Consider the following 25,440-nt stretch of genomic DNA (forward strand, 5'->3'; position numbering starts at 1 on the left):
GAGAGTAGCCACAATCGGCTCGATGCCCAAGTAATACATTTGGGCCAGATAACTCACACCGGAATCGTCCCGAGCACCTAGTGATACATCTGGACCAGATAACTTACACCAGAATCTGCCCGAGCTCATTCCCCGCATCCTAGCCGTAGGTAATACTGCCGAGGGTGGCCCAGACTCGGGCCACATGACGTAGGCCGAGTCTGACTCTCAGCCGAGTGCCCCGACTCTCAGCCGGAAGTGGCCCAGATCCACTGTGCTAGCTGGGTTCAGATCGACAGATAGACCTAAGGTTAGCTAGTTTGCTACAAAGGCCAGATGGTAATTCTAGTAATTAAATGTTTTTAAGGTAGCTAGCTAGGTAATTTAGAAAAATTCTAAACAAGAATACACACAAGAAATAAACTATCAAACTAAAAAGGCTATAATATCTACTTGACAGGTTACTACATCGTGAAATATGCTTTGAGGGATGACGCCAAAGCTTGCAACAGGATGTGTAGTTCTCTATGATAGCCACATTAGTGGCTATTTAGTGTTTCATTTTTGTGGGACAATTACAGACAAATATATTGATATAAGTTACCTTATCCGAGAGAGATTTGCACGTCATCAATACGTCACTCCAGGGTAAACCTACACAAAACACAGACCTTATATAGGTTAAAAATATAGTTAAAAATCCCAGACGCAAAAAATGAATGGTGAAAAAACGATTGGAACCACTTCCGAGTTTTACCGCTAGGTTTTATGGGTATTATGACTCATACTGTGGTACTCAATAAATATGTTTTACAGTAGGCTACTTATGGCAGCTAAGTTGTTCGCGCCCTTCCCTCTGCGGCTGTCATTGTCATCATGCAGGTGGAATCTGGACTCCTGGATTCAGCTCTCCGTTGCATATTTCATGAATAGTCTAACTAACTACTAGCCTTACCTAGAAAGGACTATTCCATAGTGAGAACTGAAGCAAAACAAAATGTCTGGACTCCAGATAAACCTATGAAATAATAGCATACATTTATGCGACTGTTTTTTCTGAGGAAGATTCACATTATTATAGATATACCTCCACCGAGAAGCAATGTACTTTTTGATAAATTCCAGTGGGAATTTAACATAATACAGTCCAATGAAAGTGTATTTATTTCAGCTGATGGGCACATCAATTCAACCCACTAAGCAACTGACTTCAGGCAATGTCTTTTGGACATATTTTTGGGTGCGATTAGGATCGGCCTTGATTTAGGCCAAATATAGACATCTATGTTTCACAAGTTTGGACAGCACAGTACAGTACAGTAGAGAACAGCAGATTACAGTACATTAAAGTAAAGTATACAGTGTACTGTACTGCACTCTTCTGAACTAAACTGTACTCTACTAATTTAAACTATACTATACCATACTGTGCTCTAATGAATAAAACTACTGTCCTGTACCGTATCATACAGTGGTTCTTCCTATAAAAGTTGTCATACTGCATCACACCTTGCGGGCTGCCGCAGAATTCTATGGCACGTTATTTAAATGTCCGTCATTGTTGCCATTAATGCTAGTTAGTGCTAGTTGGACCACCAGAGGACATCTTTGAGAATCATTTGATAGTCTTCAATATTGGCTGTACTAGAAAATGTAAAACCTTTTTTCATGAATAATATGACCAATATACACTGCTCCAAAAAATAAAGGGAACACTTAAACAACACAATGTAACTCCAAGTCAATCACACTTCTGTGAAATCAAACTGTCCACTTAGGAAGCAACACTGATTGACAATACATTTCACATGCTGTTGTGCAAATGGAATAGACAACAGGTGGAAATTATAGGCAATTAGCAAGACACCCCCAATAAAGGAGTGGTTCTGCAGGTGGGGACCACAGACCACTTCTCAGTTCCTATGCTTCCTGGCTGATGTTTTGGTCACTTTTGAATGCTGGCGGTGCTTTCACTCTAGTGGTAGCATGAGACGGAGTCTACCACCCACACAAGTGGCTCAGGTAGTGCAGCTCATCCAGGATGGCACATCAATGCGAGCTGTGGCAAGAAGGTTTGCTGTGTCTGTCAGTGTAGTGTCCAGAGCATGGAGGCGCTACCAGGAGACAGGCCAGTACATCAGGAGACGTGGAGGAGGCCGTAGGAGGGCAACAACCCAGCAGCAGGACCGCTACCTCCGCCTTTGTGCAAGGAGGAGCAGGAGGAGCACTGCCAGAGCCCTGCAAAATGACCTCCAGCAGGCCACAAATGTGCATGTGTCTGCTCAAACGGTCAGAAACGGACTCCATGAGGGTGGTAGGAGGGCCCGACGTCCACAGGTGGGGGTTGCGCTTACAGCCCAACACCGTGCAGGACGTTTGGCATTTGCCAAAGAACACCAAGATTGGCAAATTCGTCACTGGCGCCCTGTGCTCTTCACAGATGAAAGCAGGTTCACACTGAGCACATGTGACAGACGTGACAGAGTCTGGAGACGCTGTGGAGAACGTTCTGCTGCCTGCAACATCCTCAAGCATGACCGATTTGGCGGTGGGTCAGTCATGGTGTGGGGTGGCATTTCTTTGAGGGGCCGCACAGCCCTCCATGTGCTCGCCAGAGGTAGCCTGACTGCCATTAGGTACCGAGATGAGATCCTCAGACCCCTTGTGAGACCATATGCTGGTGCGGTTGGCCCTGGGTTCCTCCTAATGCAAGACAATGCTAGACCTCATGTGGCTGGAGTGTGTCAGCAGTTCCTGCAAGAGGAAGGCATTGATGCTATGGACTGGCCCGCCCGTTCCCCAGACCTGAATCCAATTGAGCACATCTGGGACATCATGTCTCGCTCCATCCACCGACGCCACGTTGCACCACAGACTGTCCAGGAGTTGGTGGATGCTTTAGTCCAGGTCTGGGAGGAGATCCCTCAGGAGACCATCCGCCACCTCATCAGGAGCATGCCCAGGCGTTGTAGGGAGGTCATACAGGCACGTGGAGGCCACACACACTACTGAGCCTCATTTTGACTTGTTTTAAGGAGATTACATCAAAGTTGGATCAGCCTGTAGTGTGGTTTTCCACTTTAATTGTGAGTGTGACTCCAAATCCAGACCTGCATGGGTTGATAAATTGGATTTCCATTGATTATTTTTGTGTGATTTTGTTGTCAGCACATTCAACTATGTAAAGAAAAAAGTATTTAATAAGATTATTTCATTCATTCAGATCTAGGGTGTGTTATTTTAGTGTTCCCTTTATTTTTTTGAGCAGTATATATTGTCCTGCTAACAGCACCTAGAAACGTTTTTTTTTCTTCAGAATTCACAGCCTGCTATGCTTGTGAAAAACAGGGTTAATAATAATAATACTTTTCCCCCCTTCCACTTGTTAAAGGTTTCAATTGATAAAGTTTTTTTTAATCAATTAATATATTTGAGTTTAACCACAATATTTGTTTATTATTTGTTCTGTCTTTTCTGGTGGATTAAACTGAAATTGCAACCAACTTTCTATGGCTTGTTTAAAAAATAACAATATTTTGGAGATTATTTTGTTATCAAATAATCGAAAGTGAGCGAGAAAAAGGCCATTCTTGAACATGAGGTGAGACATTCTTACTAATTTGTAAATAAAGCCAGTTTGTTATTTAGAATTATTTATTTCTGTTTTTGAGGGAGAGAAACCAAAAGCCCACCGTCACCTCATAAACCTTTTTTGTAAGAACATAGTATATGGGATTGATTTGAAGAAATGTAGCTTAATTAATTTGATTAATATTATGGTGTTTCTATTCCAAGAAAAACTAATAACGAAACTCTCAGGTTTCCGTTAGGAAAATATAATGCTGTACAATGTGACCTTTAGGCAAGTCAGTTAAGAACAAATTCTTATTTACAATGACGGACTACACCGGCCAAACCTGGACAATGCTGGGCCAATTGTGTGCCGCCCTAAGGGACTCCCAATCATGGCCGGTTGTGATACAGCCAACCTAACTAAGAAATACATTTTACGATACAATTCTCCCCATACCCTCCTTCTTGGCAAGGGTCCATTGTCCTGCTAATAGCCCATAATGGCGCTGTACAACGTGACCGGTCGGGAGTAGGCTACAGTACTACAATAAGAGCAAAATAATCCTAACATTTCCACACCGTAATTGTAGTCTAACCTATACCCAAATGGAGATTCAGTGAAAATAAAAATCTGGTTGATTTATCAAGACCAGTCCCCATGCTTGTCTCAGAACAGTGCTGTCTTGACCTCTGAATCTGTCTTTTCCCCCTTCCGCTTGCCTCTTCCATTAATTTTGAAAGAGTATTTTCCTGTAAGCAACAATTTGTTTACCTTCATTAACATACTTTGTTCCAACATTTCTGTCATTCAGTGATATTTATTCCCATAGTAATTTGTTATGTATCCATATGGAAAATGACATGCGCAAGAGACTGTGGTAATATTTTTCCTTTTAGAGACATGGTGTACAGGTCAGGATAACCAAAACATATCTTTATTAGAGACTATCAGAAAGAATCTTTGTACTTATTTATTTTGATCCAAAGCCATGAATGAGTGAGTCACTCAGCTTTATGTTGGTGCCGAGGCTATTACTACACCATCAACTTGGTTATTTAGCAGACATCACTTGCTTATATTCAGTCCAACACATAAGAATATCATGGAATATAATTGAACATTTTAGTTTATCTTAGAATAAAAACCTTAGTGTAACAACAGTTTTAGTAAGTAATACTGACGAGTAGAAACCCCCCAAAATTGTATTTTTCCTGGGGTGCGCGTGCAGGACAGAGGAATAGCAATTGTTAAACTATTGTTATAAATTCAATCACCTTATTCATCCTCATCATTCAGTTCATTGAAATTACATTTTGAAGTTGTGCACAATTATCAGTTTCTATTTGGTTTATGTCGCCCATTTGTTGTCAGTTAGTGACATAGTAGCACCCTGGGACCCAAAAGCATAATCAGTGCTCTAACTCCCCCTTGCGTTGGTCTGGAGCAATGAATGAGTGACGCAGGGTACCGTACTAAACCACAAATTACCTCTGAATTCCGCAGCATAATCTCTAAACTTCTAGTTGAGCAACCACTGTAGCGTATTGTACTGTACACTGTCTTCTGTGTTCTACTATGCTCTACTGTACTAAACTGTGCTGCACTGTACAGTGAAGTTCCAACTTGTGAAACATAGCCGAGGTCTATGATTAGTTCAGGTTTGGATCTGGTCCGCAACAACCAAATTTGTACTTGTTTGGGGGCGGAACTCATTAGAATAATACCCAGCATGCTTTGCAATTAAAAAAACATTTACATTTTGGTCATTCAGCAGACGCTCTTATCCAGAGTGCCTTACAGTCAGTGCATTCAACTAAGCTAAATAAATAACAACATATCAGTCATAGCAAGAAAAAAAAATCTGTAACCATTACTCAGAATGTTATTGTAGTTGAAGTGGTCTGTTGGTTTACTCTATATTTTGCACTAATTTCAGAATCATTGCTCTCAGTTTCAAAGAATTTGAAAAAGCTAACATAAGTGCATGTAATAGATGAGAGCAATCTTTAATTGGGCTCTCTGTGCTATTAAGTATGAACAATTATTATTGTGATAATTGAGAATGTATAGCAGTTCAAATTTGGCCACATGATCAATGATGGAAAAATACTATTTTCATATCCTGTAGATGACATATTTTCAACGTGTGGAAAATATATTTTTTTGACATCCATATAAGATGTATTTTCGACATCTGGAAAATAGGTCTTCTAACCTTTAATTCAGCATCTGAAATGCACTTGATGTCAAAGTTCTGGAACGTCATTTTGCATACTGGGAATAGGCTATAACAGCGCACTAACTTCACTATCGACGTGTTTGCAATGGTAATAGGTTATGTTCTACATCCATGAGCTCAACAGCAGTATAGTCTATTAATGTTTCCCAGTGTTCGGCATATTTGAAAAAACTATAAAAGGACCTGGTGCATTATTTATCATATTATCTCTCTGGCGCATTGATTGTGGAGGAGTTGTGTAGGTCATAGGATGCCAGACGTTACAATTAGAGATTTCTGTTATTGCAGTTTAACAGACAAGGATATCCAAGAAACACAGCTGAGGACGTAGTGTACTTTTGATTTGACAAAGAACGGAAGATTATGGATGAAGGCACAGTTTCCAACGACGCTATTCCAGATTTAAAAGATTTGGAGGTGAAAATCGGACGGAAGACACCGGAGGGTTTGCTAAAGTGGATGCGGGAAGAGGCGTCCACGCAACGCGGAGATGCCAAGTTGAACTCGCTGGAGACCAAAGACGGAGACATCACAGAGAGGAAGAGCCTGGATGAGAAGATTCGAAAATTAAAAGTCGATATGGTAAGGATTTGTATTGGGGCTATGACTTTTGTAGGCCGATCTATATAGTTATTTACATGTTGTTTTATTTTGCTATTAGATAGATTATGAGCAGGCTACAACAGTTGCTCTGCTTTTGGCATTTAATATTAAATATCCCCTAATAATCTTGAAGTATATTGTAGCCCTACGGTGAACAATATATTTATTTACTGTTCATATTAGTCCTAAATCCTCTTCCTGAAAATAAGGCATCCATCCAATCAATAATTCAGCTGGTCTTTAACCTAACGTCGCCTGACCGGAGACCCCAAATACGTTTTCAGAATAAACGGAAGTAAGGTTGTAAATACTGTATCCCTGAAAACCGGAAACAATCCGCTTTATTACGACTGAGGAGAGTGGCCCTTCACCATGCAAACAGCGGCAGTTGGCTGAAGTTGCGAGGAAATAAAGCGATAACTTGGCCCTTGGGCTACAGACTTACGTACTGCTATGAAACATGAAGTTGTGGTTCTATTCATTCTTGCTGACAGGTCATGATTGTTTGAGACCTGGCCTGTTAATAGGTCCAATGATGGAGTTTTTAGATAATGACAAACATCTGTCAGTATATTTCATTTACAATCTAACTATCGTTTATTTAGCCTATTACTCCCAAGCCTATTAGGCCTGGCCAGCCATCTTTCATTGATAGGATACATTCCTGGTTTACCATAACAGATGCCATCACAGCTCTTCCCTTGGTGCAAAAACGGGACTCCGGCGGAGAATTTTGGGCTTGCTGTTGTTTTCCCCTGTCTTGCATTCCTATGGTAAGGGGCCAGGATTCCGGTCCTATAGTTTTGCTTCGGTACTGCAGTTTATCTGACGCCCGGTCCAAAAATACAATTTCCATACAAGGCCACATAGAGAAGGCAGATTTGGAAATTCCTAATAAGACATTTTGGTCATCACTTTTGTGCGTAAAATATCAATTGAACTATTCAAATAATTGTCCGTGAGGCCAATTTGTTTTTCTTCATCACTCACAGCTGAAGATATTATAAATTCACCCAATGTTTGCCATGTTTTTGGATGACGTGATGACGTCGTTGTTGCTTGCACTTCTGCCTGTGCACACTGAGTGCTAGTGCGCATGTGATGTTGGCCTGTATAAACCGGATGCAACCCGGATATAGACGGTCCATGGATCAGCGTATCCGAACGTGAGTAGATTACCTTGAAAACAACAGTCGGATATATTGGTCGCTGTCTCCAGTTCTTATTATACCTCAGTGGTAAAGACGGTGGCTGTGGACTAATGATGTATATAAACCTGGATTGTTGATGCTATGTATTGGCCAATGACAGGCTTTGAAGCTACTGGTCGGCCATATTGGCACTCCTCAGAAAATCTGTCCTCCATTGGAATTAATGGATTCTACAGTATTTCAATTACATGTTTCAAAGACAAAATTACATGTAACATTAGTCCTTAGTACTTTCAAAAAAATTCTACTTTCAGGATTTTTAAAAATATATATCATTTTGTTTTATTTGAATGTTTAGCTCCCATAATGTAATGTAAAAGTATTCAGTATCCAGAATAAATGTGGCAAAAACAAATGTAGAAATTATACTGAACAAAATATAAACGCAACATGCAACAATTTCACAATTCATTTAAGGAAATCAGTCAATTGAAATAAATTCAAAAGGCCCTGATCTATGGATTTCACATGACTAGATAGGGAAACAGTCGTGGGGAGCCAGGCCCAGCCAATCAGAATGAGTTTTTCCCCACAAAAGGGCTTTATTACAGACAGAAATGCTCCTCAGTTTCATCAGCTGTCCGAGTGACTGCCAGGTGAAGAAGCCGGATGTGGAGGTCCTGGTCTGGCTTGGTTACACGTGGTCTGTGGTTGTGAGGCCGGTTAGACGTACTTCCAAATTTTCTAAAACAATGTTGGAGGCGGCTTATGGTAGAGAAATTAACAGTAAATTAATTGGCAACAGCTCTGGTGGACATTTCTGCATTTAGCATGCCAATTGCACACTCCCTCAACTTGAGACATCTGTGGCATGGTGTGTGACAAAACTACACATTTTAGAGTGGCCTTTTATTGTCACCAGCACAAGGTGCACCAGCTTCTTGATATGCCACACCTGTCAGGTAGATGGATTATCTAGGTGAATGAGAATGCTCACTAACAGGGATTATAAGAACATTTGTGCACAACATTTGAGAGAAATAAGCCTTTTGTGCATAGGGAACATTTCTGGGAAATTTTATTTCAGGTCATGAAACATGGGACCAACACTTTACATGTTGCGTTTTGTTCAGTGTGTATATACAGTACCAGTCAAAAGTTTGGATGCACCTACTCATTCAAGGGTTTTTCTTTCTATTTTACATTGTAGAGTAATAGTGAAGTCATCAAAACTATGAAATAACACATATGAAAGCATATAGTAACCAAATAAGTGTTAAACAAATCAAAATATATTTTATAATTCAGACTGTTCAAAGTAGCCACCCTTTGCCTTGATGACAACTTTGCACACTCTTGGCATTCACTCAACAAGCTTCATGAGGAATGCATAGTCACTTTAACTCTACATGTACATATTACCTCAATTGCCTCGACTAACCGGTGCCCCTGCACATTGACTCTGCACCGGTACCCCCTGAATATAGCCTCACTATTGTTATTTTACTGCTGCCCTTTAATTATTTGTTACTTTTATTTTTTTTTACTTAACACTTTTTTCCTTAAAACTGCATTGTTGGTTAAAAGGGCTTGTAAGGACCAAAAAATTGATAGCCGTGCCATATAGATTGCTAAATAGTTGGGAAGAGATTTTTGACTTACCGATTCCATAGCACTTGGTTTATGAACTGATACGCAAAACGATGCCTGATTCAAAACTTAACATTTTTAAATTATTATACAGAATTTTTGCAACCAACAGAATGTTATTTATATGGGGGATACTATTATGACACAAGGCGAGACCCAGATGCAGATGGTTGGAGTCTTACAGTATTTATTTATCCAATAAGGTAAGGCAAGAGAATGGTCGTGGAGAGGCAAAAGAGTCAAAACCAGTTCAGAGTCCAAAAGGTACCAAAGTGCAGGCAGAATCAAGGTCAGGGCAGGCAGGATGATCAGGCAGGTGGGAAAGTAGTCCAGCGTCAGGCAGGGGTCAAAACCGGGAAAACTTATCAAAAAGAGAATAGCAAAAGGAGTACAGTAAAAACACGCTGGTTGACTTGACTAACGTACAAGACGAACTGGCACAGAGAGACAGGGATAAATACACTGGTGAGAATAAGCGACACCTGGAGAGGGTGGAGACGATCACAAGGACAGGTGAAACAGATCAGGGCGTGACAGATACAACCTTCCCAGCTCTGCAGAATTTGCTGCGAAGAGGCAGAATCATTAGATCATTTGTTTTGGTACTGTCCATATGTACCGTAATTTCCGGACTATTAAGCGCACCTGAATATAAGCCACACCCACTGAATTAAAAAAAATATATATTATTTTGAACGTAAATAAGCCGCACATGTCTATAAGCCGAAGGTGCCTACCGGTACATTGAAACAAATGAACTTTACACAGGCTTTAACGAAACACGGCTTGTAACAAAAATAAATAGGCTTTAACGAAACACGGCTTGTAACAAAAATAAATAGGCTTTAACGAAACACGGCTTGTAACAAAAAATAAAAAATAATCAGTAAGCTTTAGTTGTCTTTTTGCACTGAGTCAATTCCTCACGCTGCTGTTTCCAACGTCTTATCATCGACTCATTAAGACCAAGCTCCCGTGCAGCAGCTCTATTTCCTTTTCCAACAGCCAGATCAATCGCCTTCAACTTGAAAGCTGCATCATATGCATTCCTCCATGTCTTTGCCATGATGAGGGTGACAAAATGACTACCGTAATCAGAATGATGAAGTTTGAGAGTGCTCGATTTAATCTAAACAGTAAACAAAAAAGTTGTTTGACCTTATCCCGTTCGGCAATTTCATTGGTCTAATGAAAGCTTCATGCCGCCAAAAAACTGAGCACGTCACAGAATGTGTTTTTTTTGGAAGAAAATATTTTAAAGCGGGAAAATCCATATATTAGCCGCGTCATTGTCTAAGCCGCGAGGTTCAAAGCCTGAAGAAGTTGCGGCTTATAGTCCGGAATTTACGGTAGCTGTTTTTGGTCACAAGTCCAGGAATGGCTGAAGAATTGCAATATTTTCCTGAAGCTAACCCTGCAGATAGCAATACTGGGTGATTTGAAAAGTCATAGTCAATCGATCAATAATATAATAATACTTTTAGCAAAAATATTTATTTTCAATTTACAATCTGTAGAAACAATGAGAATAGAAAGGTTCAAAGCTTTTGTGAAACATCACAGCACAGTTGAAAAATATATGGCAAATAGAAATCCAATATGGATGGTGTTAAGAGATAGATGGGAGGGGTTGAATGGAACTGAAGGTTGTGACTAATAACACCAAGATAACCGATGTAAAACATACTGTGCCCATAAAAGGTATATAGGCTAGGAACTTTTTTGAAAGAGTACAGTTTGAAAGATATGGAAATCAAACCGGATGGACATCCTAAATATATGGGAGAGGTTGAGGGCAGAGGAAGGACAAGAGTTAAAAACAAACAAAATAAAACTATTGTAAAATAGACTGTGTCCAGAAAATGTATATAGTATGTATAAGCTGGAAATACAGGCCTAAGCGTTGTTGTTCACTAGTTTGCTCCAATTGGGGGAGGGGTGGTATGGTTGGAGGGTAATAAAGAAAATATATTAAAAAAAGATGTGTATATATGTGTGTGTGTGTGTGTGTGTGTGTGTGTGTGCGTATATATACATTTACAAACAAATATATGGGGGATTGGAAGTGATGCAGACAACTGCGTTGATGGAAGCTACAATCTAACTGCAATATTAAAGCTGATCTACCCCCTACATTTGAAAAAATAAATAACACTGCCATGGATTATGTTTTAAAATGCTCATAAAAGTGTTAAATGTGTACAGCTTCTAAACAAAATATTCAGTTACTTAGTATTCTGCCGCTCAGTGACTCCCAGCAGCTCCGCGGGCGCATTGGCCGTGTGAACATTGCTCGGATAGTTTTTTCCAACTATTTGCTATGAGGGGGGAACTGTTCCAATGAAATCACAGGATTTCATAGCATTTGACTCGGTATTATAACAGCACAAAGATAATGGACTGTGCTGGGGCGCTCAAATGTGAGCTCAGTCAGAACTTCTGGGTCTACTCTAGTCTCCCTCCCAATGAGTTTCCCGTGCCAGACGGCTTACTTCCGCACGTGAGACTCGATCTGCTCTAACAGGTACCGATGGCGCTAAAGCGAAAAGAAAATTGCAATTAACTTGTAAATAAATAATCATAATAGTCATGGGACCCTGGGACCTGATAAACTGGACATCTACATCCAACAAGAGTCAGACAAAGGGGTACACTAGCTAGAACCTTTCTGTACAGCACTTTGAGATATCAGCTGATGTAAGAAGGGCTAGATAAATACATTTGATTTGATTTGATTTGAACCTTCTCATCATGGATCTGGTAGGACAAAAAAGCATGACGTTGACTGGCCAATTTGATCGTTTCCCTCAGGTTCTACTGAGGGTTACAGGGCGACATGTTGTGTGGACTAAAACAGTATAAAACCGTGTGTATCATAAAGCATGATCAAATTAATTAGCCAGCTACAGTAATTTTGAAAAACATTGAGAAGTAGTTTGGTAAATTTTTTGGGTCAAATTAGCCAGTTATCTACCTTTTGATAAGTAGATAGCTAAAACAAAAATCTATATGCACTACAGAGGGCTGCATTGGTCCACTAATAGAGGACTAGTAAAGGCCCAGTGCACTACTTATGTGAAAAATATTTTTTTCAATGTGTTTTTTAAAAATTATTATATATTTTTTTAAGGGATTTTTCTGGGGGTGCTGCAGCCCCCTCAGCACCCCTACTTCCCACGGCTGTGCTCTTTCGTAACCCTGCTGCTCATTCTGAATATTATAATCTAATCTGTTTTTAACCAGTGGCAGCATGTGCAGCAGTGGTCATTCGGTTTTTGCCATGCAAATGTGAAATGGGTGTATTTATGCTGTTGTTCAAATGCACAGATTGCTTTAATTATGTTCTCAAAGAAACTACCGGTAGTTTTAAAATGTGGTGTCATATTTCTGTCATGCTGCTTTGTTGACAACTCCAACCACCCTGCGCCCCGGGTATTCAACCAATCAGTGGCCACCACTAGTTCTGACAGCACATCAATGTGGCATTGGAAAGTTTTTACACAAAAGGTCCCGATGGATGTGTCCTTCTAGAAACCAAAACAAGATACGTTTGGCGCCTTGGTTTGAATTGAAAACACACAAAGCAGTTTATATATACAAAGGATCTTAATTTGATCAATCTTTCGTTGCCGAGAGTTTTCCTGCACCACAGGAAAAGCAGATGAGCTTCGTGATTTACATAAATTCACTGAACATTTGCAGTAACACAAGGCTATATTAACAGTATTGCACTTTTCATGTGGCCAGATTTTTGGCAGCTAATAGCCTAACCAAAGATCAAGCAACATTATGGACTAAACGTTCAAATCCTGTTGCTGCAGGATATTTTTGCTCCAACAATACTGGTCAAATTAACATCTGTACCACCCATGAACAGACTGGTCTTCCCTCAGGTGTCATTTTGTCATCTGCTCTGACTGGCCTGACAATGATCACAGACTACCGCCAAGATACTGGCAAAAAAAACTTTAACAAAATGCCATATGTTGTAGACAATGTACCCATAACAATCCAGTCTATAATGCTAATCCAAACTTTCTTGCTTTGCCAGCAATATAGTCAATAGGCTTACTTAAAGGGAATAGACAGCCATTGTATGATTTGAGTGCTGATGGTACTTTACACGGTGCTGACATGGTGGACCAATAGTGAGTGGTTTAACAGGGAGGGTTTGGAGGTCAGAGGGCATGAAGAGGGTCATAAATCTATGGGCGGCCAGCATCACATAACAACCCCATTGATTTCACCAGCCCTGCTGAGCCAGAGGATGCAGACAGAGGCTGTGTCCTAAATGGCATCCTTTCCCTATATAGTGTACTATTTCGAACCAGAGGTCTGGTCAATAGTAGTGCACTATATAGGGAAAGGATGCCATTTGGGATGCAAGCCAGAGGCTCGAGTGATTAAGAGCTAGCGTACCTCTTAGCCAGTACAGGGCTGGGCTGCTCGGTGTTGGACCTGTATTTCATCTCTCTGAGCGGGGCTGGATAGCAGGAGAACAGAGGGGTACCGGACATTGCACTCTCATCAGAATTCTGCGTACACAGAATAGGCTACACACATGCACATACATGTCTGCTTGGACATGCTTGTGCACGCTCTCGCCTTCCCACTGGCGACGGTGTCCTTTGTCACCATTTTTCACCTATGCTCCTGCCCGCTGATTGTCTTTTCACACATATCACACAGACACACACACACGCACGCACACACACACACACACACACAGATCACACACACAGATCACACACACTGCAGCACACTCCCACTCATAGGGCGGTGGCGCCGTCCTTTGTGGCTTTTTCTCACCTTCTCGAACTGCCCTCTGATTATGTGCCCAGATTTAATGCAGGGAGCTGGCTGTCACTGAATCTCACCTGTCTCACTGCATGTGTGCGTGCCTGCTCGGGCATGTGCGTGGACAGAACACATGGATGCATGGACAATCAATGAGGACTCACAAGATACTACCACCAGAGCAGAGTAAGAACTGCTAACATTTTAACACAGGGCTCTGTTATGAGCAAACGGTTATGGAATCATTCCTTAATAAAGACAATTCTGTTTATTTAGCCCAAGTATCAGAGAGACTCCTAAAAGTCTCCTAAAATGATGCTCCATGATGGAGCATAATTCAAAACAGACTGATTTCACAGATTGATTTTAGTTAAACACTCTGAAATGGCCTGTTTCCACGATAGGATTAGAACGGCGGTGCGTACGCGCGTGTGTGTGTGTCTGTCCGTCCGTCCGTCTGTGTGACCCTCTCCCGCAGAGATGAAGCGTCTGTCTGTTTCGTTTGAAGGTCATAGGGAGGCTAGCTAGGACAGTAAGAGAATACCACTCCATAAATATTTACATTCCTATGTGGGAACTTTCTGTTACGTCTCAATAAATTAGACACAACACGAGGGACGTTGTGAGTCTTTTACCATGCAAGTCTTTTCTTCCCCTCCACTTCAGTCTTATAGTTATAGTGAACGCACGTCATCATCTGATCATATTGTTCAGACACAAATGGCTTTGTTGCGACACACTGGAAGGTGAAGACAGACCGAGACACAGATCATGCTCAGAGTCTGGTCTGAGACTGTTATGTGCTCAGTGTCAGGCTGTCTGATCACTGTCTGACTACTTTCCCTCCAGAAGTCCACAGCTGCTGCCAAATCTCAGCTGTCTTTCTGAACAGCTTTATTGAGTTAAAGTTAACGGACGCTCCGTCCTCAATGACGGGCAGCCAGCTCCCTGTCGTAGGGACTAAGACATACAGACGAGCCTCTTGTCTATTTATCAGACAGCTACATAGCTGCCTGTTTGGCTTCGACTGTATTTTCAGTCTGGAGCTCAACTGTAATGAAATAAACATCTAAATAAGTATTTTTATGTCCACGTATAGGCTACTGTCTGCCAATTGTACCTGTGCGTGTCCTATCAAAATGACAAGTCCCGTGAATGTGAATGCCACACCGCGTTGTCGTAGCCCAGTGGATGACTCACTCTCTCTCCCTCCCTCTCACCGACGGCTGCTGTGCTGCACAGATGGAAGTCACAGGGGAGAGACGGTCTGCAGGCAGATAAAAAAGGACAGGAGGAGGGCTCTTTCAATTCAAAGGGCTTTATTGGCGTGGGAAACATATGTTTACTTTGCCAAAGCAAGTGAAATGGACAATAAACAAGGGAAATAAACAGTCAGATATTAACAGTAAACATTACACTCATATTCTTAATTTTTTTTTTTTTAAGTATGTAGACATTTCAAATGTTATATTATTGGATAAATATAGGTTGTGTTGTAACAATGGGCAAATAGTTGAAGTACGAAAGGGGAAATAAATAAACAGATCCACTGGTTGCCCTTTTCTTGTGGCAACAGGTCATGCAGCTTGCTGCTGCGGTGGCGCATTCTGGTATTTCACCTAATAGATATGGGAGTTTATCAAGATTGGATTTGTTTTCACATTTTTTTGTGTGTCTGTGTATTCTAAGGGAAATGTGTGTCTCTAACATGGTTGTACATTTGGCAGGAGGTTAGGAAGTGCAGGTCGGTTCCCACTTCATTTTGTGTGCAGTGGGCACATCTTCTCTTAAGAGCCAGGTCTGCCTATGGTGGCCGCTCTCCATAACAAGGCCATGCTCACTGAGTCCGTATATTGTCAAAGCTTTCCTTCATTTTGTGTTAGTCACAGTGGTCAGGTATTCTGCTACTGTGTACTCTCTGTTTAGGGACAAATATCATTCCAGTTTGCTCTTTTTTTTGTTGTTGATTCTATCCAATGTGTCAAGTAATTATCTTTTTGTTTTCTCATAATTTGGTTGGGTCTCATTGTGTTGCTGTACTGGGGCTCTGTGGGGTCTGTTTGTGTTTGTTTACAGAGTCCCAGTACCAGTTGGCTGAGGGGACTCTTCACCAGGTTCATCTCTGTTGGTGAGGGCTTTGTTATGGAAGATTTGAGTGGCTGAAAGAATCATTTTTAGGTGGCTGAAAGAATTTCATTTCTCTTTTCTGTATTTTGATCGTTAGTGGGAATCTTCCTAATTCTGCTCTGCATGCATTATTTTGTGTTAGGATGTTTTTGCAGAATTCTGCATGCAGAGTCTCAGTTTGGTGTTTGTTCCATTTTGTGAACTCTATTTGGTGAGTGGACTCTAGACCTCACAACCATAGGGGGAAATGGGTTCTAGAACTGATTCAAGTATTTTTAGCCAGATCCTAATTGGGATGTCAAATTGTATGTTCCTTTTGATGGCGTAGAAGGCCCTTCTTGTCTTGTCTCTCAGATCATTCACAGCTTTGTGGATGTTACCTGTGGTGCTGATGTTAAGGCCGAGGTAGGTATACTGTCCCTTTGTCTGTCTGAGAGAGCGAGAGAGAGATGGAAAGATAGGGTGACATTGTGCAGACCAGAAGGTTGGCTGTGGAGAGAGGCCTGTTCAGTCTCTAAGAGCCACTGGTTTTCACAGAGATGGAGCGAAAGAATTCGATAGAGAGAGTGATGGCAGGACAGACAGACTCAGAGGAAGCCAGAGTGTTTAGAAGGGAGAGAGTCAATGTATATTGAGTGGTGCAAGTCTGTGGAGACTGAATTGTACTTTTCCATGTCAGAGAGAAAGTGGGAGGTATCGATAGAGGGAGAGAAAGAAACAGAGCGGAAGGGAGTATGCAAACAGATGGAACAGCAGGAGGGCTGGGTTGAGAGGTCACCCTTCTGCTGTATCTGAACGTGCTCTTATTAGAAAGAAATAGAGGGAGAGAGATTGATGGAGTTAGATAGAGATAGTATCCCCCTGCTCAAGGATGTGTCCACTTCACTCTGTTTGCAGGACAATAGAGAGAGAGAGAGAGAGAGAGAGAGAGAGAGAGAGAGAGAGAGAGAGAGAGAGAGAGAGAGAGAGAGAGAGAGAGAGAGAGAGAGAGAGAGAGAGAGAGAGAGAGAGAGAGAGAGAGAGAGAGAGAGAGAGAGAGAGAGAGAGAGAGAGAGAGAGAGAGAGAGAGAGAGAGAGAGAGAGAGAGAGAGAGAGAGAGAGAGAGAGAGAGAGAGAGAGAGAGAGAGAGAGAGAGAGAGAGAGAGAGAGAGAGAGAGAGAGAGAGAGAGAGAGGATGTTTTTGCAGAATTCTGCATGCAGAGTCTCAATTTGGTGTTTGTTCCATTTTGTGAACAAACTCCACCTTCTTCAGCATATATATATAAACGAATTGGCGAGAGATAGAGTGAAAGAGCCCACCCTCTTCAACATATATATCCATGAATTGGCGAGGGTACTAGAACAGTCTGCAGCACCAGGCCTCACCTTACTAGAATCTGAAGTCAAATGTTTACTGTTTGCTGATGATCTGGTGCTTCTGTCCCCAACCAAGGAGGGCCTACAGCAGCACCTAGATCTTCTGCACAGAGTCTGTCAGCCTTGGGCCCTGATAGTTCATCTCAGTAAGACAAAAATAATGGTGTTCCAAAAAAAGTCCACTTGCCAGGACCGTAAATACAAATTCCACATAGACAATAATTATGTTTACATACACAGTAATAATTTGATATTAAACTGATTATGGCAGCAGGCAGATCATGCAATAGTCATGTAAACACTTTACTCTGCTTATCTTAATTGGCATAAGGTCAAAATCGAAGTAAGCATACGCCAATTAAAACACCTAATTATCTGAGCAATCTTTCTAATTATTAGGACATGTAAACACCTTAATCGGCGTTCTAGCACATGTGCTAGCACCAACCGAGAGAGCTTCCTCTTTAGCTAGAGTGAAGTGAGTTCAGGACATCTAAATGTATGTGTCTTAGAAGTGGTTTTAGCCTTCCCTGTGGCTCAGTTGTTAGAGCATGGTGTTTGCAACACCAGCATGGTGTGTGCAACGCTAGGGTTGTGGGTTCGATTCCCATGGGGGGCCAGTACAAAAAAAAACATGTTAAAAAAATGCATGAAATGAAATGTATTCACTACTATAAGTCGCTCTGGATAAGAGCGTCTGCTAAATGACTAAAAATGTTAAATGGTTTTCACATACAAACTTTGTATGTACAAACTCAGAATCAAATATGCTTCCCAAAAATAACATGGTCGCTGTGGTAGAACATTTATTTTGATTGGCCATTTTCTGCATTTATCAGAATGTCATCAGGTTGCCTTATTTCAGACGTGTCCATGTAAACAGGATTATTAGGGAAGTCATTCTTCTTGCAAAGCATGTACACGTTTTAATCAAACTATTATATTCATCTGATTATCCACATCATTATGTGCATGTAACCATAGTCACTGTTGCATAGAGCACACAATAAGCTATACCTACCTCGGCCTAAACATCAGCACCACAGGTAACTTCCACAAAGCTGTACATTTTACTAGGCAAGTCAGTTAAGAACAAATCCTTATTTTCAATGACAGCCTAGGAACAGTGGGTTAACTGCCTTGTTCAGGGGCAGAACGCCAGATTTTTACCTTGTCAGCTCAGGGATTCAATCTTGAACCTTTCGGTTACTAGTCCAACACTCTAACCACTAGGCTAACTGCCGCTACAAGAGAAGGCAAGAAGGGCCTATGTCATCAAAAGGAACATACAATTTGACACTCCAATTAGGATCTGGCCAAAAAGACTTGAAAAGGTTATAGAACCCATTGCCCTCTATGGTTGTGATTTCTGGGGTCCACTCACCAACCACGAACTCACAAAATGGGACAAACGCCAAATTGAGACTGCATGCAGAATTCTGCAAAAACATCCTCCGTATACAATGTAAAACACCAAATAATAATACACGCAGAGCAGAATTAGGATGATTCCCATTAATTATCAAAATCCCTTCAGTCAGCTGGTATTGGGACTCTGTTCACAAAAACAAACAGACCCCACAGAGCCCCAGGACAGCAATACAATTAGACCCAACCAAAAGAAAAATAGAATCATTTGTAACAATTGAAAGAATCAACAACAAAAACTGCGCAAAGTGGAATGTTATTTGGTCCTAAACAGAGAATACACAGTAGCAAAATACCTGAGCACTGTGACTGACACAAAATTAAGGAAAGCTTTGACTATGTACAGACTCAGTGAGCATAGCTATTGAGAGAGGCCGCCATTAGCACTCCTGTTTCTTAAGAGAAGACAGGCTATGTGCCCACTGCCCACAAAATGAGGAGAAAACTGAGCTGCACTTTCTTACTTCCTGCCAAATGTATAACCATATTAGACACATATTTCCATCAGATTGCACAGACCCACAAAGAAAACAAGGTTTGATTGAAAATCAAACCTTGAGAAACTCCCATATCTATTGGGTGAAATACCACAGTGTGCCACCCGTTGCAACAACAAAAGGGCAACCAGTTGAGCACAAAAGCCATTGTAAATACAACCTATCTGTGCATTTATTTTCCCTTTCATACTTAAGCTATTTGAACATTGTTACACTGTACATAGCCAATAATATAACATTTGGAATGTCTATATTCTTTTAAAACCTTTCTTTAGTTCAATTTTTACTGTTAATTTCTGATTGTTTATTTCCGTTTTTGTTCATTGACATTTCACTTGCTTTAATAAAAGCCAATAAAGCCTGAGAGAGTGAGAGATTGAGTGTGTGGTTTTATTCCCCTGCAGGGCCACAGCAGCGCGTCTCGGAGCCTTTTTGCGGTGTGACATTGCCAGACTGGTCTCAGCATTGGAGCGTGTCTATGGCTCACTGGTCTGTAGGGTCAGCTGTGTGCATTCAAACGAAATACTAACACCGTGTGTGTTTGTGTGTGCGTGGGAGTGGCATGCGCGTGCACGTCTAGATATCTGCTTGTTGAAATGGCACATCGAGCCCGGAAATCTGGTTTCCCCCCTAGAGAAAGAGGTCGTAACCCTGGCCCTGTCGATTAAGTTACATCTCAAGAAGCATCGAGCGCTAGCTTGTCACTTTGTGATGAAGGCTGAGGATCCTAGAGTGTTAAAAGTGCTGCGCGCGTACATACACACACACACACACACACACACACACACAGAGTGCTGTTTATTCGGTGTGAGTTCAGCTGAGCGCGGCATGGTGCATGAAATACAAGCCGAATGCCGGTGAAAGAATTTCCAGAATCCTGTGGATTAGCCGGGAGCTGTCTGGCCCAGCGCCTCCTTTGGAAAACTGGAGTCTTTTTGGCTGCGACAACAGCTCTACCATCCTCAAGGCCACTGAGGGCTAAACTCCAAAGGCAATAAACTCCCTTCTCCCCATCCTACTGCAGACTGTTCGTAAGACAGCCCTATAGGAAGGTTGGCATTGATACTGGCACACAGACTGGCATTGAGAGAGCATACAGATGGACACTCAGCCAGACCTGAGCCTCTTCAGCGACATAGCATGGTGTGCCTGCCACCGCAAATCAAATCAAAGTTGATTTCAGATTTGCAGATGTTATTGCAGGTGCAGTGAAATGCTTGTGTTTCTAGCTTCAACAGTGCACTAATACCGAGCAATAGAAAACTATACACACATAATCCAAAAAGTAAAAAGAAAGAAATGAAGAAATGTCGGAATGAATATAAATAATATACACTGTATGAATGTGAATAGAATAGGTGTGTATAGCAGTAGCTATATAGGATGAGTCAAGACTAAAATACTCTATATAGAAATAAAGTGGGGGAAACAGTATGTAATCATTATTAAAGTGACCAGTGTTCTATGACTCTATGTTCATAGAGCAGCGGTCTCGAAGGTGGCCTCGAAGGTGGTCTGGAGACAGAAGCTATTCATCAGCCTCTCGGTCCCAGCTTTGATGCACCTGTACGGTCTCCGCCTTCTAGATGGTAGCGGGGTGACTAAAGCGGGGGAGGGGGACACACACACAGGCCGTGGCTCAGGTGGTCGGGGTCTTTGATGATCTTCTTGGTCTTCCTGTGGCACAAGGTCCTGTAGATGTCCTGGAGGCCCTCAGTGCTGAGCCATGGGAATAATATTTACAGCTATGCTCAGCAGTTTATCACTCAGCTTCTAGAGAAACTGTCGGCTTAAACCCCAAACCTCAACAATCTCGATCCTGAACAAAACCCAGCCCTGCTGTCTACACTTACAGAAAAAGTGAACTCGAGCTGGCAGGAGTACATACATTTTCTATTGGAAAGTATAGGGCCAAAGAAGTTGACTCTAAGGCAATGTTATTCCATAACCAATCCCTTTGTTTCCCTGGATGGAGAGTAGTTCACTGAAAGGGCACTCAGTCAGTCACTCAGTGGAAGGTTGATTGAGGAAACAATATCCATTGTGTTTTATATTATCGCCAGAGACGAGACGTATGTGGCAGGGTCTACAGACATTCATGGATTGCAAAAAGAAAACCTGCCCCGTCGCGGACATCGACGTCTTGCTCCCAGACAAATTAAACAATTTCTTTGCGCGATTTGAGGGTAATAGAGTGCCACCGACACGGCCCGCTACCAAAGACAGTGGGCTCTCCTTCTCCGTGGCCGACGTGAGCAAAATATTTAAATGTATTAACCTTCGCTAGGCATCCCTAGCCATGTCCTCAGAGCATGCGCAGACCAGCTGGCTGTTGTGTTTACGGACGTATTCAATCAATCCCTATCCCAGTCTGCTGTCCCCACATGCTTCAAGATGGCCACCATTGTTTCTGTTCCCAAGAAAGCTAAGGTAACTGAACTATATGATTATCGCCCGGTAGCACTCACTTCTGTCATCATGAAGTCCTTTGAGAGACTAGTCAAGGATCATATCACCTCCACCCTACCTGTCACTCTAGGCCTACTTCAATTTGCTTACCGCCCCAATAGATCCACAGACGATGCAATCGCCATCACACCTCGCCATCATCGCCATCACGCCTGCCCTATCCCATCTGGACAAGAGGAATACCTATGTAAGAATTCTGTTCATTGATGACAGCTCAGCATTCAACACCATAGTACCCTCCAAACTCATCATTAAGCTTGAGGCCCTGGGTCTCGACCCCGCCCTGTGCAACTGGGTCCTGGACTTCCTGACGGGGCGCCCCCAGGTGGTGAAGGTAGGAAACAACATCTCCACTCCGCTGATCCTCAACACTGGGGCACCACAAGGATGCGTTCTTAGCCCTCTCGTGTACTCCCTGTTCACCCATAACTGCGTGGCCATGCACGCCTCCAACTCAATCATCAAGTTTGCAGACGACACTACAGTGGTAGGCTTGATTACCAACAACGACGAGACAGGTAAGAGGTGAGGGCCCTCGGAATGTGGTGTCAGGAAAACAACCTCTCACTCAATGTCAGAAAAACAAAAGAGATGATCGTGGACTTCAGGAAACAGCAAAGGGAGAAGGCCCCTATCCACATCGATGGGACAGCAATGGAGAAGGTGGAAAGTTTTTAGTTCCTCGCACACAGACAGTGTGGTGAAGAAGGCGCAATAGCCTCTCGTCTACCTCAGGAGGCTGAAAAAATGTAGCTTGTCACTGAAAACCCTCACTAACTTTTGTAGGTGCACAATTGAGAGCATCCTGTCGGGCTGTATCACCGCCTGGTATGGCAACTGCACCGCCCACAACCGCAGGGCTCTCCAGAGGGTGGTGCGGTCTGCACAACGCATCACCAGGGGCAAACTACCTGCCCTCCAGGAAACCTATAACACCCGATGTCACAGGAAGGCAAAAAAGACCATCAAGGACAATAACCACCCGAGCCACTGCCTGTTCACCCCGCTTCCATCCAGAAGATGAGGTCAGTACAGGTGCATCAAAGCTGGGACCGAGAGACTGAAAAACAGCTATCTCAAGGCCATCAGATTGTTAAACAGCCACCACTAGCACAGAGAGGCGGCTGCATACCTACAGACTTTATATCATTGGCCACTTTAATAAATGGAACACTAGTCACTTTAATAATGCCACTTTAAGAATGTGTACATATCTCGCATTACTCATCTGATATGTGAATACCGTGTCCTTCACTATCTATTCTTTACTATCTATTGCATCTTGGCCGTTCTGTCACTGCGCATCCATATATTTTATACTTATATATTCTCATCCCATTCCTTTACTAGTTTGTGTGTATTAGGTTTTGTTGTGGAATTCGTTAGATATTAGGTTTGGTTGTGGAATTGTTAGATATTACCTGTTAGATATTGCTGCACTGTCAGATCTAGAAGCATAAGCATTTCGCTACACTCGCAATAACATCTGCTAACCATGTGAATGTGACCAAAGAAATTGGATTTGATTTGATAAACAACATTGTCCTCTATTACATCTGTGCTTCCCATATTACTCATATGATCACATTTCTCTTATTTCGAAATGAGTGTTTTGTGGTTGTAGTTATGATGATGCAGCCTGACCGAGATGAATGGCTAATCAATATCCACATGACTGATGTATTGCTCTGCCTAAGGGATACAGAGACCTGAAGATACAGCCGTTAATACTATGCAGTGACCATGTTTTAAGGCTGTGGAAATCCATCAGTAGCCTTTTTCATTGACTTGACCTGCAGGGTCATGGTGGGGGGGTACACAAAGACTGCAAAAGATCAGAGATCTTGTGTGCTTGAGGTGTACGTGCTTAATCCACTGTCCTGGAACTGTAGACTTTAGGCTATGAGACTCACAGTTGCATTCTAAGAGTGTGATGTATTCAGTTGGCAGTTGGTTCTGCTATCCCTGGGGCCAGTCCAGAAAACACAGTATACTTTGGAGGGTCTGCAGAGACAGGGAGGCACTCATTACTACAGCAAAGCGTACAGTCAGTGTGACTTTGCCATCAGCAGAACAACTCTTATACATGTAACTCATTGAGAGCGAGAGAGAGAGAGGCCCTAGCTCCTGACTGGACTGGAGCACATCTCTGCTATTGTGTTCTGTTGGATTTCCCATCATGCACTGCTTTTTCTCTTCTCTCTCCATTTAGCTTATTCAACATCCCTCCTACACGCAATAAAAAAAGCAGTGGTGCCTACTTATTTCCATAAGTAGACTCGTAAAATAAACCCTTTTTAAAAAATATATAATTTACTGCTGTTGGCAACTTCTTTTGTCTGTGAGGAATGAAACTTACCCCTAATTATATTTTCTCTTCTTGCTCCCATCACCCTGCTACTACATTCATCTTCCACTCATTACTTTATACCTTTTTCTCTCTTTCACATGATTTTAATTTAAAAAAAAGTATATCTCCCCCAGAGGAGGCTGGTGAGCTATAGGAGGAAGGGCTCATTATAATGGCTGGAATGGAATAAATAGAACGGTATCAAACAGAAGTGTTTTCAAAGTTGAGAGAAGAGGGGAGGAGGAACAGATGAAGCCAGGAGGGTAGATCAGATGAGGCTGGTGGGAGGAGCATCTTTGACTCCTTTCTATTGATTCCATTCCAGCCATTACAATGGGCCCGTCCTCCTATAGCTCCTCCCACCAGCCTTTTTCACGTCTTTCCATAGATTTTCAAGCCGATTTTAGTCAAATCTGTAACTAGGCCACTCAGGAACATTCAATGTCTTCTTGGTAAGCAACTCAAGTGGCTACATGGCCTTTTGTTTTAGGTTATTGTCCTGCTGAAAGGTGAATTTGTCTCCCAGTGTCTATTAGAAACCAGACTGAACAAGGTTTTCGCTAGGATTTTGCCTGTGCTTTGCTCTATTCCATTTTTTTTTATCCTAAAAAACTCCCTAGTCCTTCCTGATGACAAGCATACCCATAACATGATGCAGCCACGTCCATGCTTGTAAATATGAAAAGTGGTACTCAGTGATGTGTTGCATTTGCCCCAAACATAACTCTTTGTATTCAGGACACAAAGTTAATTTCTTTGCCAAATTCTTTGCTGTTTTACTTTAGTGCCTTATTATAAACATAATGCAGGTTTTGAAATATTTGTATTCTAGACAGGCTTCCTTCTTTTCACTCTGTAACTGTTTTGGCCTCATGGTAAAATCCCTGAGCGGTTACATTCCACTCTGGCAACAGAGTTAAGGAGGAAGGATGCCTGTATCTTTGTAGTGGCTTGGTGTATTGAAAGACCATCCAAAGTGTAATTACTAACTTAACCATGCTCAAAGGGATATTCAATGTCTGCTTTTTTTTGCCAATAGGTGCCCTTCTTTGTGAGGCATTGGAAAACCTCCCTGGTATTTGTGGTTGAATCTGTGTTTGGAATTCCCTGCTTGACTGAAGGAATTTACAGATAATTGTACGTGTAGGGTAAAGAGATGAGGTAGTCATTAAAAAATCATGTTAGACACTATTATTGCATACAGTTCATGTAACTTATTA

At 41.9% G+C, this 25,440-nt stretch overlaps 1 protein-coding gene and 1 long non-coding RNA gene across 2 annotated transcripts in view; one reads left to right on the forward strand and one right to left on the reverse strand.

Annotated features, from left to right (window-relative positions):
- On the reverse strand, positions 1-7,448 carry LOC115192251 (uncharacterized). Its single transcript, XR_003877906.1, has 3 exons — positions 7,069-7,448; positions 584-633; positions 1-260 (listed from the first exon to the last, which is right to left on the reverse strand). It is a non-coding gene; the product is annotated as an uncharacterized LOC115192251 (long non-coding RNA).
- Positions 5,826-25,440, forward strand: part of LOC115192248 (uncharacterized) — a 23,636-nt gene continuing 4,021 nt past the window's right edge. Inside the window, exon 1 of the mRNA XM_029750543.1 lies at positions 5,826-6,374. Within this exon, the coding sequence (XP_029606403.1) occupies positions 6,156-6,374 (219 nt within the window). The 5' untranslated portion in view covers positions 5,826-6,155. The remainder of the gene's footprint in view (positions 6,375-25,440) is intronic.

Source organism: Salmo trutta, chromosome 4 (assembly GCF_901001165.1).
Source record: "Salmo trutta chromosome 4, fSalTru1.1, whole genome shotgun sequence".
Lineage (NCBI taxonomy): Eukaryota > Metazoa > Chordata > Actinopteri > Salmoniformes > Salmonidae > Salmo > Salmo trutta.